Below are 13700 nucleotides of genomic sequence, written 5' to 3' on the forward strand. Positions count from 1 at the left end.
ATGCCTGATGAGTTTAATGTTCACACAGCTGCTTTGGGTTTTGTGTTGGGCTCGGGTGAGGTTTACGTTGGTTATTGTCAAATGGATATTAAGACATTTCTGTCCTCTTGTCTCTGACTTTCAAGGTGATGTGCATCATGCATTCAAGTGTGGCAGGCAAACATTCAATATGGATGGGAAGACTTAATAAGAGAGTGGGGCCTGTTAGGCCGAAATAGCTAGGCTAAAGGTGATCGTGTTGAAACTACCAGTCACTCAGACAGGAGCTGGATTTGGGTTACAGTTTAAAGCTCACTGAAAAATAATTTTAGAGCACTGTGGAGTTTTTTGTTTGTTTGTTTTTGTTTTTTGTTGAGCTGTTTGCTTGAAGTTCCAAGGATAATGAAGTACGATCTTTTTTCTGCGGCTATGATTTCAGCCAAGCACCCACTGAATTGTGCGTCAAAGACAGATGCCGTCCTTTCAAGTGAAACCTCATGGACACCAAGTTCAATGCAATACCAAAGACTTTGTCCCAGCATCTTTTGTTCAGGTACAGTTGTTTACAGCCACCTTGACTCTTGAAATAGTTTTTTTGGGGGAAACATTTATTGCTAAAGAGTTTAAAAACCAAAAAAGTATTTAAAAAGCAAATTTTGTTTTCTATTAACAGGAATTTAGGTTCTTCTGATGACGACTGGATTGTCACTGCTGCTGCAAAGTCTCTTAACAAGGACACATTTCAAAATTACTGTGTCGACTGTTTAATAATTCAGTGTTGCTTTGTTATTGTCTGTGCAAGGCAGGCATCACATTTCTACTTGTGTCTTATACACATTCACTCGCTGAAGCAACACACAAATACACAGACTCTCAATCTCTAAAATCTCTGAATTTTTAGTATTTTTTGTTTACAGTTGATTGTCACCACATGCATATTTTTCACATGGTCTCTCACTGCAAGCGCACAACTGTAGCTTAATTACTGAGCCAAGCCCACCGGTCTGATTAGCAAAAGCAGTGGTATTAGCCAGTAATGCTCTTGGTTCACGGGACTCACATTCTCATGTGACATTTTGAGCAGAATCCCGGGGCTATTACACTATAAAAGCGCCAAGAGGGAATCAGCTGAGAAGCACACAACTGGTGGCTCCTGACCTCCTATGCAGGTCAGTACATGATATTTAGGCAGGTCACAATGGAAAAGTAAGTAAGTGTAGCTGAGGAAAGAAATCAGTGAAATCTTGTATCTTGTAATCTGTGATGAAGCCTAGCGAAGGCTGCCAATAAAATTTAAGCTTTGTTGCATTCGATTATTTTTAAAGTTTAAAGTTAAGATTCCATTTTAATTCCGCATCTGTGAAGGTTGTTTGCACCTTCTGCTTGCTTGTCAGTCCTAAAATAGTTTAAGAGATGTCACTTTGTATAAATGCACAGCTCAAAAAAGTTAAGGGATCACTTAATGCATGCCATGTCCATGGAGTCTGGTCAGTAGCCCACTGGAGATCATTTTGTAGGGCTCTTGCAGTGGTCCTATCATGCAAAAGAGCTGATACCAGTCATGCTACTGGGTCGAAGCCCTGCAAAGCTGTTCTTGTGTAATGGTCAGTATCTCTTTCTCAGTTCTGAGACTGTACAGGGAGACACAGTGAACCTTCTTATGGTGGAAAGCATGGATGTGTCCTGAATTGACTGCTGGTACTGTCTCATGTTACTAGCAGTAACAAGGACACTAACAAATAGAAAAACTAGGAAAAAGGGAGGAGGGGGGGATAAGAAAACCATTCTGTTTTTAGGGAGTCTTGTTATTGCCTCTGCAGTACGCCTGTTGTCATTTTCATTTGCACCAAAGCAAGTGAATTGGATTCACAATGGTTTATGATTTCTAACAAGACAGATTGATGTCCCTGAAGTTTAACTGGCTCTGTGTTATACTGTGAAAAGGAAGCATTACCTTAATTTTCTTTTGAGCAGTGTAAGAAAAAATAAAAAGGTTGGGAAGAGAGAAAAAGGCCAGGCTTAAAGAAGAATGTGAACACTGTATATTAAATGTTTTGAATGCGACTTTGCAGTCAGCAGATCTCAAGTCAAATAAACACCTGTGGAAGATTGTGTGTTAGGTTGTGTTAGATTGCAAAATGACACAATTCTGGCAGCATTTTATGACTCTTAATGTTGTCCCTTTCCTTTATTTTTGCAGATACTCTCATGTGTGCTGTACGCATCTATAACACTGCAAGAAACACTGGTGAGAACATACTGTTGAGGGTCACCATTGCCCGCAGGCAGTGTATCATCACTGTAGTCATCTCCTGTAGTTGCCTCTGGTTCAACACACTCTTCCTCACATGCACGCTGTCGGGGCAGGCTGCTGCACGCACACAAACACATAAACAATATCCCTTTATCACTATTATTGCTCTTCTTGCTTACTCTTGACCTTCTACAAATTAACTGCACGTTGCAATGAGTCATGTAGAGAAATAAAAAAGTAGCCAAGTATATAACTGAAGCAAGACCATTCTCTTTTGTGAACAGAGGAGGAAATTCTGACCCAACACTGGATACAGTGGTCTGATTTCATCATGTATCAGTGTTGAAATGTTACCTTGAGCTCAGGCAACATCTAAAGCAATCATGTGCCAGTTCTGCTCTGAGTCCCATCTGTGATTGTAGCACTTTTGTTGTTACAGGTAGCAATCAAATGGTTTGTTTCGGATATCAGAGAAAAAGAAGTGGAAGGTGGCTGACACTAGTGCAAATGCAACAAATGTTAGTTGCATTCACGTTCACAAAAGTAATTAAAAAAGGAGGGGAGTCTGCTTTACAAATACTGAGTCAGACAGATATTCATGCAATGGTATTGTACAAATTTGTGTTGTAAAAGAAATGTACTCTAAAATGAGGCTGTTTGATGTGTAGTCTAACCTAATCAAAGCATAATAATGGAAGGCAGGCTTTAAAGGAATACTGCTGGCCAGAGATTAACAAGAAAAGCATTTTTGCTAACAAGCAAAGATTAGAGCTGTAATTTTAGGAACTCAGGGGCTATAAAAGAACTGTTTTGAATCAATGTTCCTGTAGATCAAGTACACAGAAGCTGGTGCAACTTACTTGTTTTTGTGACTACGTTTGACGATATAGATAATGATGACAGCAGTCTGCAAAACCAGGAAAACTGCAGCAGTAACAGCTCCGATTTTCCATGGTTCCAAGCCTAATTCAGTTGATTCTAAACAGATACAATAAGGCAGAGAGAGATAAATTGCAGGGCAGAGCAGGTGGAAGCATTAGATTTAATACAAAGTTTGACATACTTGTGGCTGATGGGCAGCCACAAGTATGTCAAAGTGTCCAGCAAATGTACAAACAGGAAGCTCTTATATGGATATGTGCAGTCTAATTATACATGATGGTTTTTCATAGAAGAAAAGACCTTTTGTTTTTTGCCACCGCTACGTCATTTTAAACAATCTGCCAGTAAAATTGTGCCAGCCCAAACTGGCATGTGTCTAATGGCACTGGCTCCTACAAAAAATATGAAGCAAATACAAGAGGCAGAAAACAGCATGTTGTAGCCTGTGTGACAGGAGGGTCCAAACTTTCTGGTCTTCCCCCACCAGTTAGGGTATAGTTAGCCTGCACAATTGCTCAGTGGAATGGAAAAACATCAAGCTGGCCATCTGCATATTTTGCTGGCAGAATCATGATAATGATCTGTTTTCTTCTTCTTTATTCTGCCCAAGTTTTTAATGTGGAAAAAAACAAATCTCCTGTTGAATATTTCCCAAACTATTTATAGCCTAGGATGTGTTTCTAAAAGTGTTTGAGAACTACAGCAAATCTAATATATGACTTTTGGAGGGAAAAGTTACAGCTGCTATTGTAAGACTGCTGTAAAAACACACACACACACACACACACACACACACACACACACACACACACACAGACAAAAAGGTGCAACAAAGCCTAGAGAGGTCAGTCCCAGGGCAAACGCAAAGACCACATTGCAATCACCAATCAATCTACCATGCATGTCTTTGGGCTATGTAAAATACATAGTTATCTATACTGTAAGTTTAGCTTTTACCTGGATCTTTAACTAGCTCATTGGTCTCCCCCAATGCCTCTCCTTCAGTCCTCGGGTGTTCGGCTAGATCATCATTCATAAAATTATCCAGTGTAGGATGGGCATCAGCTGGGTCATACAGGGAAAGGTCATTGGTCGGGGTGATGATCTCATTGCTGTTAAATTTCTCATCATCTAGGTTTCTTTCTTCAGTCTCCACATCAATGAGGAATAAATCCACAGTGGAAGCCTGGTTCTCAGAGCTCTGCAATATGGTGGTTTCAGCACCACCATCAGGTTCTGGGCCAGAGATCCCCACCACATCTAGAAGTGAGGTTTAGTATGTGACACACACATGAAAATGAAGAGTAGAGGCCTAGACTAAGGTTTTGTCAAGTGGAGCAGTGGAATGTAGAATAAAGTACAGATGTGCCATAGCTAAAAGACCCTGGTGGGTCGTGATTTGTATGCATTTGTAGCAGAAAGTGTCTTTTCTTTTTTGCATAGGTCTCAATGACCAATGACCGTAGAGGAATGGAGGATTAAACTGGTAAAGGATTCATGTTTGTATCAATGTACTCAGAGTAGAAATGTCAGATTTTCTGAGTAAACAGAGCAGGACTAGCCAGTGTTAAATATTCTTATTTACATTATAGGGGTTTTCGGACATAGTCTAGTAACCAGCCTTTTTTGTTGCACTAAAAGCTGTTATAGTCCTAATTTAAGGTCTTTAAGTATGTTATGATGCACACAATGCAATGCTCAACCAAATCTGCTGAGTCTTATGCAAATGCAATTTTAAAGACCATGGCAGTTTTAAGTTTTTGTGACCCAAATTATGAGCTGGTTCTAGATATTCTGCATTTCAGATATTTAACAGAGACAGATGAACTAAGATTAAAGTTAATATGACAGATAAAACTTACTCTGTCTAAAAGATGAAAGATTATAGACTGAAACCTTATTTCTTAGTGTAGGTTACACTTCAGTTCCTGTGCATTTTCTACATTTTTGCAACTCCACCTCACCTTGATCCTTTTTTGTACTGTCAATTGAAGTCTCCGAAGCAAGCTGCTCCTCTTCTGCTTCTTCTTTTTGGCCATCTCTTTTATTCACGAGCACCACTGATTTCCTCTTGATCACGCTCTCTCCATCTCTGTCATCTACTTTTGCTTCCCCCACAGTTGTACCTCCTAATTCTACCTCTACTGAAGCTCCTTCCTCCACTAAATGACCTTGTTCTTGTTTTTCTTCTGGTCCATCTGGCTCTTTAGCTATGTTTACATCTTCCTCCTCAAGTATTGGCTCTCTGACTGCAGTTTGTGTGGCTTCTATCTGATAATTGTCCAAAAGCAGCGCTATTGTCTCACCTGCTGTTTTGTCTAGCCAAGTTTCTTTCTTATCTCCTATTTGTTCCACATCAGCCTCTCCAAGATTGAGTTCAGGCTCTCTGTGTACTGCCACCTCCTCAACATCCAGAGTTTCCTTTGTCTCCTGTATTTCTGTTAGTGTTGCACCTTTTTCTTCTGACAGCACAGCCTGATCTTTGTTGTCCTCCTGAACTTTTGCCATTACAGCTGAATCCTCTCCTGTCTCGTCTAAAGTGGCTCCAACTCCTTCTACAACCTCATCACTGAATTCAGTTCCTAGAGTCTCATCAATAACCCTCACAGTGTCTGCTTCTCTGACTCCAGTTTCTACACCTGCTGTGGTTTTCTCCACAGATCCAGCTGCTGTTTCATGCTCTTCCATGACAACTCCTCTATCAGTTACATCTTCAGATGCATCCACCCCTGCTTCATCTTGCTTCTCTTCAACACCAGCATCTTCTTCACTGATGCCCATATTTTCATCCTCCACTTTCTGCTCCAGCACTTCTGCCTCAAAGTCAGCTTCTTCCTCAGCTGCTTTCTGGACTGTGCCCGGATCCACTTTTGCATCACTCCCTCCATCCGCTTGTCCGAGAGCGACCTCCACCACCTTCTCCAGCAGTTGTTTCAGCACTTCCTCTGTCCTACGACCCTCCACTTGCTCTGAGGCTTCCTGCACAGCTTGCTGCACCTCCTTCAGGCTAGGAGGGGACAGTACTGCTGGTGCCACCCCTGCAGAGGTTAGCTCTGGTTCCTGTGGTGAGGTCCGTCCATAGTGGGTGCCCTCAGTGGAGGACTGGATAGAGGTCATCAGACCTAAGGACACAGTGAACAAACGGGAATATAGTACGTTTAATGACATTTAATTTTTTTTTTGATAGTGATGAATATTGATAATTTAATATACCTAAGGACTAGTTACTACATCTTTGTATATAATATGCATGACATTTTCACATGTAATGAACATATAAAGTATATGTGGTAGCATTATCTCAGATTGCCAGTGAATCAAATCTAAACACATCTATTTATACTTGTTCCTTCACTTTGTCATACTATTATTTATTCATTTTGTAGATTATAGTTAATTAAACTAGTGGTTTGGAATCAGTAAGCAGTTGTGACTCATTCATCAGAACATCTCTGTATACATAATCACACCTATCTACTACCTCCCTACCTTGTATTATTAAAACCACTAGGAATCCTTTCAAAGCGCAGTACTCCATGTGTACTCCAAATGTGTACTCCAAAGCAATCACAGTAATTTCCAGGAAGATCCTTTTAATGTCTTTTGTTTCTAGAAATCTTGCTCAAAATGCCAAGTGTGAGTGTGTACACCATCACAAGACATACACTGAGACTCCGGATGGTTGGACTGCAAATACCCAAATGGAGTGTGATCCCAGCAGGTGACGAAGAAATGAGGGAGGGTGGAAAACAAACATTGCCATGTTAAATATTGTCACCTCAAGGTTTCTCTGTACCACCAGGTGTCCCTATGGTGTCGTTAGGTGAAGTAGCACCGCAGCGCTAAATGGTTTTGAGGCTCTTACAAGGGTTGTGGTGAAGCATGGACGGCATGTCACACACACAGTGAACTCTGGAGGAGCAATTATAAGGAGAGTGTGAGTGATGCAACCATTTAGGCCTGAAACAGTGCTAGAGAAAGCAGAGCTGAGTTGGAGCCCAAAAGACTACAAACAAAATTTCACAATATTTAAAAATATTTAATGAGTTAGTTTACAGAGTGAAAAAAATCCCTTATGTTACCAGGTTTTTTATTATATAAAGCATTTGTTTCTACTAAGATGCCCAGTTCTCTGTTATCAGTCCGATGTGCACAGCTAGGATGTCGAACAGCACAGTGATGCCTTATGGTTTCCTATTGTTGCATCTAGGGTGTTTCTATTCAGTCTCTTGATTGCATGATTAGTGTGGAAATCCAAGGAAATTGGAAGCAGGTGTTTCATTAATTGGGTTGTTTCTGTGAATGCACATAGTGTATGGCTAGAGGCAATGAAAAATCCCTAGGTGGGTTTTTTTTATGCAGTTTATTTATATTCATGTCTAGGTTAGCATCACAGAGGCACTCCAAGAGCACCAAACACCCACTTGGATAGTTTTGTTTTTTATATGCATACAGTCATTGAAGTAAGCATGCATATCCATATTGTAAAAGTACAACAGCCGAATAAAGTAACCAAACATTGTTCTGTTACTACACCTAGTTTATCACATGCTACCTCCATATATCTAGGGCTGCTTAGGTTGTCCACCTCTATGTTACAGACAGCAATATCTCAGGACTTTTTGGATGGTTGGATGCATGTAAAGCTTGACTGTGGTGATCAACAGCCATTTGTGTCTTTCTATTCATGCATGCATCCTAATGACTTTGCTTGCCTCTGATGTTCTCTATTGACATTAGGAGATTCAGATTTATGTCTTTGAGTAAAGAGACAAATAATCTACAGTGACCAACTAATTTATCGGATGACCATCAAATTTTGCTAATGCTTGAATTTGTTCACTGTGCTTTGCAAACTATAAATGCAAAACGGTCAAACTTTCTGATTGTAGCATGCTGATGTCAGTGCCATAGCTCAAAAAACAGCACACAGCACTATGTCTGTGAAGTTTGTTAGTTTCAAACTGAGATCAATCATTAGTAAATAGTAATCTTAGCTGAAGAAATAAGACCAATGTACTGCCTAAGAAGACAGAAACATGACCAAAAAAAACCCAGCAAATCCAAGTCAATGAGATTTTGATGAAGAAACCTTCTGCTGCTCTCTTGACCCAGTGAGAAGGGTCACCACAGCAGTTTTACACCAGATCTCCTTGCTTACACAACCCGAAAGGGGATTTGCATCTCTGGCTGGAATTGAACCAGCAACGTTTGCTTTCCAGGCAAATGTGTAAACACCACACTATGGAGCATATTCAGTGTGGTTTGGATTATATGACATCGTATGCACTTTCCATCTTTACACTTTAAAATAAGCTGAGTAATTTCATTAGCACAATTTATCGTCATGCTAGATTTTCGCTATCATCTCAACTTTGGTAGCATGACTAGAGCCATTCACTAAACATAAATACCTCTATTCATTCACCCCCACGTCAGTGTGTACTGGAATGTAACATTTTTTTTACCCCACCGCGACACAAGAACACACACCACCACCACCCCCATTCCTCGACCTCTGTAAGAAAAAGTAGTGCCTTTGATAGCTCATACCGTAGCTGCATTGTGATCTGCCTAATAATAGTAAGACTTCTGGGAAGCTTTAATGTATCTTGCTTTTCAATGAATCATCTGATCCTCACCAAAGGCTACACTGATTCTTTCACCACAGGACCAGCATGGCAAAATGATAAATTCCTGTCATCGAACCAGCAAGATTCCTTCATCTACAAGTTTATTATCTTTCAGACTCATCAGTCTATTGGTCTGTTCTGAGTTATGAAACCAAATATGGATATAATCATGTTTTTTTTTTAAAAAACAAAACAAAACATCATTTTATGATAAGAATGTGTCAGTGGAATTCTCTGTAGTTCTTTGTGTTGCTTTTGAAGCCACATGTAGTGCTGTGCAGTGCTCCCTGCTTCATTTTGATTTTCTTGACAATTCACTGCCAAATCTGCACTTCTGCATATTAAAGACACTCTGTGTCAAAACAAACCAGAGATAGAAACTGAGACTTGGTTGCTTCAGAGGAGCAACAAGACATAACTCAATTGTTTTGTTCTCTGCTTTCTTTGTTTAATGCTTTTAAAGTCTCTTCAACTTTTACTTTCTGATCTCGCTCGCTCTCATTCGTGACTCCAGGAGATTTGGTCTGAAAGGTTAATACAGTCACATGAGCTTCACACTGTGCTTTGTGCTACCAGGCAGTAGCACCTCATACTTAGCTTGTGACTAAGTCTGGGAGAGGGGGATTATTACCAAGATGCATACTGTATGCATCCTAACACATATGTCTGATAAGTTTGATGATAGCTTAAAATAAGACAAATAAATGTGGGCAAGACACAGGTGAAAGCAATCACCTAAAATCAAACCAAACGATGTAGAAAAGGATAACAAGCAAAAGCTAACTCACACATGAAACAGGAGGAACACAAACTTGTCTTACTAAACCACAAGAAAACCATGACAAGGCAAAAAATGAAATTAGATCTTTATTAATGTGAATGGTCAGTGACCCATAGTTGACACTGTCCCTATTTATGCAACGGATTTCCCCGAAGGTGAATAAAATAGACCTTATTCTATTATTTTATCTTATTCCTGTCATCTTACCAAAGGGAAACTCTAGAAAGTGCACAGCCTCTGAAGCTGCTCTGTGTTTAGGGCTGAGGGCAGCAGCACCTTGTGCAGTGCTGTGAGTGCATAAGAGCTGCTATCTGTATTTTGCATGTCAGTGTTGGAATTTCAGAGGCGGTCTCTATGAAGAAAGGGCAGTGGAGGTGAGGAAACCAACATTAGCCTCTACCTACACTAAAATGACCCATTTGTTAGCAGCAGAAGTACTAGAAAACAATCACTTTAAGCACATAGCACGCAGTTTTATGTGGTTCTATATTGTTGATTTGAACAGAAAAGACTTACAGATTTCAATCATTCACAGATGTATATTAATTTCGCATCAAAAACGTTAACAAAAATGCTCAAGAAGCTTTTTCTTTAAGAAAACAGTGTTTTAGGCTTGAGTCATTGACACTTAAAAAACCGATCAGAACATAAGGTCATTATTGTCAGGTCTACATTTTCAGATAGATGTAGCTCCACTCTAGGCTGTATCATTTTTATGCAAGAAAACAACAGCAGCACTGTAGACTCCCTAATGAGTGTCATGCACATAGAAGGAAAACAATGAATTTACTAGTTTTGAGACATTTGCCACATGTAGGCGAGCCACGATCAATTTTTTAAATTTGTGTCTTTCTTTTGTGTGTGTGTGTGTGTGTGTGTGTGTGTGTGTGTGTGTGTGTGTGTGTGTGTGTGTGTGTGTGTGTGTTTTACAAATATTTTATGTCATTGTGGGAAAGGATTTGTCCTCCCTTATTTCCTGGAGTGATGCACTTCTTCAAAATATGTGGTCAGGGTCAAAGAAAATATTTTTCTAAAATGGTATGCACTTGCCCTTAAGCAGGTAGAATAACTGAAAACAATGAAGTGAAATTAAGACAAAAAACGAGCCCATGATTTTTCACAGTACTTCATTTATTACACCATTAAGCTACACAGTCTAAGCATGTAGTTGACTCCTGCATCATCTCTCCCAGCCCATGGAAGACAAACTAAACAACAAAGAAATGGATAACATGTGAAATGACTAGTATGAAATAAATCTGAATTGTTATATTATCAGAATATTTACAGTTGCTTTTGCATGTCATAAACGGTTCAAGTAAGTAACGTTAAAGTTGATCTTAAGTAGTAAAAAACACCAGTTATACAAAAGACAACAATATGCTGAACTTAAAAAGACTCAAGATGTTTGGGGAATGTAAGCTTTGATTTGCTTTCTTGTGTGAATATATTTTCCACATTACATCAGGGAATTCCCTGAAGCGGAGTGCCAGCAGGATCACACCGAGACTAGATGCTCATTCAGAGCAGGGCATCATGCTTGAATCATAGGTTAGTGTATCACAGGTTAGTCATAGTTAATCTTCCGTATGATTTTTCACTCGGTCTGGAAGTACTTACCATACCGAGTACAGATCTGGAGATAAACAAACATTTTGTCGTCTAAATAGAACAATGCTTTTGACTGACATTGCAGGGAATTGTTTGAATTTCTAAGTCATTCCCGACACAGGGAGGCGTTCCATTTCATCAAATCTTTTCCTCTTCTATCTTTTCTCTGCCTTTTCTCCATTCTCTCTCTCTCCGTCTCTTCCCTCTGTTTCGCTGTCTGTAGTTTCAGGAATTTTTCAAAAGGATGTTCACCAAATATCTAGGACATCTTTTTGGGTCACCATTAAAATGATCCTCCAAACTTGTAAAGCATGTGGGGAAGTTACCTTTTTTTTTCCTTTTTGCATATATGGAGATCTGAGCCTTCCTGCCGACACAAACAACAACAACATCAACCAGTACCAACAACAGAAATAATGTATGCTCTCATTATTATTCCTATTTAGAGTTCTAATTTATTCGGCCTTAGTGGGGAACAGCAGTTTCAAAGGAAAAACCATGAAGAGTGCCTTGTTGATAAGGCACGAAAGTTAAGTCAAATTATTCAGCTGTCCCCTCTGTTTTTTCCCCCTCTCGTTTTCTCTCACTCATGAAAACACAAGCACACACTCTACATGCACACATCACTCAGCATCCCCACTTCAAGCGGTGACAATTTACAATTAATTAGAGAATCCATATTTTCTTGCTTGTTTATGCTTTTGCAAACACTCTATGATCTGCAGCTCAAAGCAGAGCAGCGAAGACAGAAGCCCAAAACCTTCCCCCGTCAGCTCCATATGCTTGGAACGTGCTTTATCACCCAAAGATTGACAACCCAATATGAACTGCCAAATAAAACATCCCAGTCACTCCCCCTCATAAATGTACACCCAACAGCAGAGTAGAGCCCCACTAGTGATTAAGTCATCACTCATTTTGCTTTCATTTTCAATTGTTGTCTTATTTCTGAGAGGGGGATCTCTGACTGGAGCTCACTCGAATGTGGTTTACACTCGTGGTTAAGACATCTCACCCAAAGTGCTCACACATGTATCTTCAGTGCGAGCACTTTGGGTAAGAGAGAACTGCAGGGAGGAAGAGGGAGTTCATTTTCAACTGCTTTCAGCCAGTGCTCTCATATGCTCACACCATTGTCTGCCAACATACAACAGAGTTTCTTTCTCTTTCTGTGATGTTAAAAAAAGAAAAACAATACCTCCCTGCACACTTCTGCTTCTCCTTCTAAATGGAACACTTATATAAGGCACCATTGTGGATTACATAAATATCTCAAAGTTATCAATATTTCATCCTCTGTGCGTTTGATGTGTTTAGTAATTGGATATTTATGTTGTGGGCTTCCTCTCTCAAACTCCCCATTGCACTTTGGTATTTGTGCACATGCGTGTATGTATAGTACATCTCTAGCTGCACTGTATAGGTGTGTGTTTGTTTTCATGTATAATGCATGTGTGCGTCTGCATGCCAACATGCACCAGCAAGCATATATTTGTTGTTGTTGTTGTGTGTGGGCGTGTGCATGCGTGTTGTTTCCTCCTTTTGCTTTTGGAGTTTTCTTGGAAAGAAGGTTGACTTAGTGGTGAATTCATTGGAAAGAACAACTGCAAAGTGCGTGTGGGTACAGATGTTTGTGCATCTGTTTCTATGGCACTCTGAACTCTCTGTAATTTTAGACAGGTAAAGTCAAGGAGGCCACCCGGCAAGACAAAGCAAAGCCTGCGAGAGAGCGTGCCTCTCTCTCTATCTGTGTGTGTGTGTGTGTGTGTGTGTGTGCATGTGCGTGTGTGTGTATTTTGTTTTTTTCTGCTCACGGTGGGATGGTCAAGTAGAGGAGAGGACTGGGAGGTTTGTCTGTCTCACTGTGATGTCTCCCGGGGGCAGAGAAAGCTGGTTGTTCTTCTTTGATGAAGACAGAGAACAAGGACAGAAGAAAAAAAGGGGGAGGAGAAGAGGAGGAGAAGCACTAGCATGGGACTCCTTAGTGGGAACTTGAGTCTAATTAATGTTTCACAATCTTGACAGCTAATGTGACAAAAGAACTGTCTGTGTTTAGAAAGTATCTGACAAACCATTTAAGGACTGATCTAGGTACAGCGTAACACCGAGTGGTGGCTGGCAACCGAATGAAATATCAGAAGGAAAAGGGTGAGGGAGGAGCACTGTGCTGCGTTATTATGTGTGCAAGTAACGGCAGACGTATCTAGATGTAATTCCCTTTTGTCACCAAGCGAGGGAGCTGTTGGGTTTGATTTCAGATATCCCAAAGGAATAGCAGGACTAGCCTGCCAAGACAAAAAGGAAAAGAAAAAAAAACAGAGATGGGAACAGAGAAGGGAGGGAGGGAGAAACAGTGAGACAGAGAGGGAGAGGAAGCAAAAAGGAGACTGACTAGTACCTTCACAGTCCATTACATCACTGTTCTCTATGAGAATACTCCTCTCTAGCTTACGTCAGTGGGAAAGACTCCAATCACACTTCTGGTACAGGAGCAACACCTTCATCATGTCACAAATCCAGTCCTAGACTGCTGAAGCTACAGACCTAACAGTGGAGGAGA

General features: G+C 40.3%; 1 protein-coding gene and 1 long non-coding RNA gene across 3 annotated transcripts in view; one reads left to right on the top strand and one right to left on the bottom strand.

Moving 5' to 3' along the window:
• LOC101464648 (uncharacterized) overlaps window positions 1-13700 on the bottom strand; it is a 49193-nt gene that overhangs the window by 2088 nt on the left and 33405 nt on the right. The window contains exons 1-5 of one of the 2 annotated variants that reach the window (XM_004564352.2): window positions 6605-7509; window positions 5080-6237; window positions 4073-4375; window positions 3094-3211; window positions 2240-2350 (exon numbers count right to left, since the gene is read on the bottom strand). In XM_004564352.2, the coding sequence (XP_004564409.1) occupies window positions 2240-2350; window positions 3094-3211; window positions 4073-4375; window positions 5080-6237; window positions 6605-6653 (1739 nt within the window). In that variant the 5' untranslated portion in view covers window positions 6654-7509. Of the gene's footprint in view, window positions 1-2239; window positions 2351-3093; window positions 3212-4072; window positions 4376-5079; window positions 6238-6604; window positions 7510-13700 lie in introns of those variants that run through there. The other variant, XM_076884979.1, reaches the window with a different exon arrangement.
• On the top strand, window positions 183-5909 carry LOC143419012 (uncharacterized). The gene is made up of 5 exons (XR_013098975.1): window positions 183-532; window positions 653-1148; window positions 2180-2227; window positions 4251-4381; window positions 5776-5909. It is a non-coding gene; the product is annotated as an uncharacterized LOC143419012 (long non-coding RNA).

Source organism: Maylandia zebra, linkage group LG6 (genome assembly GCF_041146795.1).
Source record: "Maylandia zebra isolate NMK-2024a linkage group LG6, Mzebra_GT3a, whole genome shotgun sequence".
Classification (NCBI taxonomy): Eukaryota; Metazoa; Chordata; class Actinopteri; order Cichliformes; family Cichlidae; genus Maylandia; species Maylandia zebra.